This window comes from Sinocyclocheilus grahami, unplaced genomic scaffold (assembly GCF_001515645.1).
Source record: "Sinocyclocheilus grahami isolate Dianchi unplaced genomic scaffold, SAMN03320097.WGS_v1.1 scaffold2384.1, whole genome shotgun sequence".
Classification (NCBI taxonomy): Eukaryota; Metazoa; Chordata; class Actinopteri; order Cypriniformes; family Cyprinidae; genus Sinocyclocheilus; species Sinocyclocheilus grahami.
This window is the reverse complement of record NW_015507563.1, coordinates 7,011-9,510: the sequence shown is the minus strand read 5'-3', so window position 1 is coordinate 9,510 and position 2,500 is coordinate 7,011. Positions and strand designations below refer to the sequence as shown.

At 35.9% G+C, this 2,500-nt stretch overlaps 1 protein-coding gene across 1 annotated transcript in view; it reads right to left on the bottom strand.

Annotated features, from left to right (window-relative positions):
• Positions 1–2,500, bottom strand: part of LOC107574911 (ras-specific guanine nucleotide-releasing factor RalGPS2-like) — a gene marked incomplete at its 5' end in the record, with an annotated part of 9,369 nt that overhangs the window by 1,800 nt on the left and 5,069 nt on the right. Inside the window, one exon of the mRNA XM_016261336.1 lies at positions 1,608–1,713. Coding sequence (XP_016116822.1) covers positions 1,608–1,713 — 106 coding nt within the window. The remainder of the gene's footprint in view (positions 1–1,607; positions 1,714–2,500) is intronic.

Below are 2,500 nucleotides of genomic sequence, written 5' to 3'. Positions count from 1 at the left end.
ACATTAGTCCAAACACTGAAGCGCACATACCCACATCACAGCAGTTTTCTCAGAAGTAGTGCAGAGAAGTAAATATATTGACCATAAACAATTATCAACCACTCAACTTGGTTAAATTAGACATGCAATAATTAAAGATACACTGCAACAGTCGCATTTTTTATTTCAGACGACTACCACAAACACCACTTCATACGAAGCCTATAAGTGTGTTTTATTTTCATGGTTGAAATATAAAACTTTCTTTCATAAGTACAAAATCCCCACAATGTCAGCGAAGCATAATATATCAAGCTTGTGTGTGAGAGACATTTCCTGAGCAAGCATAAAATAAAATAGAAGGCCAAGAAGAAATCTCAACATATCGATCAAGATTAACCGAATTATACAATCACTTAATTATACGCTAATGCAAGAAAACAGAGCCAAAACTGTAAATAAATGAAACTGTCCATGCTCAATTTTAAAATGTTCTAAATGTTTTTAAAATGTGAGCAAACAACAGTAATATAATAGAATTAGTGCTGTGAAAATTAGCGCGTTAACGCAGGTGATTAATTTTCCCTGTTTAAAAAATAATAATTTAACGCAGGTGCGGAGCTAGGGTTGCAAGGAAACGGTACAGGCGACATGGAGCTTCAGTAGAGCAACAGTGAACTGCGGTCAGATGAGACATATTGTCAAGGCCATATGTCAGTAAAAAACAATTTTCCTCTCCTGTCAGCCGTTATACTGTGTTCGTAGTGCGTGCTCTTCAATCGCACGCAGAAGTACGGCGGCGCACGCTGTAGCCTGTATCATTTCATATTAAATATTTCTAAACAAATATTAAAAATATACTGTCTTTGTTGTTTCTAAATCAATTTGAATTCTGAATGTGAAATTATGGCAGTATAAATGCATATTGAAAATGTTTTTTAATTGGCTGACAGCACTAAATATAGTATAATAAAACATAACTATAAAAAGTGTAATACTGTGTAACATTGTGCCAAGTGTCAGATGAACATGCATCAAAATAGAGTTTTATATAGTTTTGTTTTCAACAATAAATAGATATGTGGAAACAACGGTTCATCTTATATTTCTTTCTTTTTTTTTTTTTTTTTTTTTAAAAGACACACAGAAACGTACAGATCAAGGGAATATATTTTAAAACCACACCCCAGAGTTATGATGTGAAGAAAGTGAATTCTGAATGTGAAATTATTGCAGTATAAATGCATATTGAAATTTTTTTTTAATTGACTGACAGCACTAAATATAGTATAATAAAACATAACTATAAAAAGTGTAATACTGTGTAACATTGTGCCAAGTGTCAGATGAACATGCATCAAAATAGAGTTTTATATAGTTTGTTTTCAACAATAAATAGATATGTGGAAACAACTGTTCATCTTATATTTCTTTTCTTTTTTTTTTTTTTTTTAAAGAAAATGTCCTTCTTTATTTCGGTTTGCTAACAATGCATTGTGTTTAGTTGCATTTTATTATTTGCATTTGGCACCATTTTGGAAAATAACAGAAAAGAGAGTGACTGAGATCACAGGGAGAGTTTATGGACAGGAGAAAGATGAAGAGCTGCAGCACTGGTGTGTTCTCACCGTGGGTTTCTTGCCCTCCTTGAGGACAGTTTTCCTGCGCAAGACCCCCTGAACTGTGACGGCTCCTGGGTACAGATGCACCGCCAGCTCCTCCGACTCTGCAGAGCTGCACACACACACAGGCTTAACTGACAAACAGGGGACATGTAACACTTTTTTTTTTTTTTTAAAGACACACAGAAAAGTACAGATCAAGGGAATATATTTTAAAACCACACCCCAGAGTTATGATGTGAAGAAAGTGAGTGTTCTGAGAGAAAAAAAAGCAAATGAGTGAACTGTGAAAAACTGAATAGGTAATATTGACTAATATCCATCTTAAAGGGGTCATATGATGCGATTTCAAGTTTTCCTTTCTCTTTGGAGTGTTACAAGCTGTTCGTGAATAGATAAGATCCCTGAAGTTGCAAAGACTAAAGTCTCAAACCCAAACAAATATTCTTTATAAAAGTTAAGACCTGTCCACACCCTCGTAAAACTCCTCGTTTAAACACGCCCCCACATACCTACGTCACTGTGTGGGAAGATTTGCATAACACCTCCCAAATGTTCACGCAAAGAAAGAAGGCGTAACTTTGATTCTCGCTGTAGTATTGCTGTTGCTGCCGCCATGTCATGGAGACACTGTTTCGTTGTGAAAGCGAAACTACTTTGTTTGGTTTTCCAAAAGACGACACGACTAGAAATCAGTGGTTAAGTCGTATTTACAACACTGTTCCAGAACAGTTCAACCCAAATATTCAGATGTGTGCAATGCATTTTATGGAGGACGAGGACTGTTTCCTGAACCAGTAGCCTACAATGCCGGTGTTCCGGTGAATTCAGTTCCTCTGTTTTCCCTTCGGCGTGCATGCTGACCCTATACAGTCTATTATGCTGACAAATAATGCTGA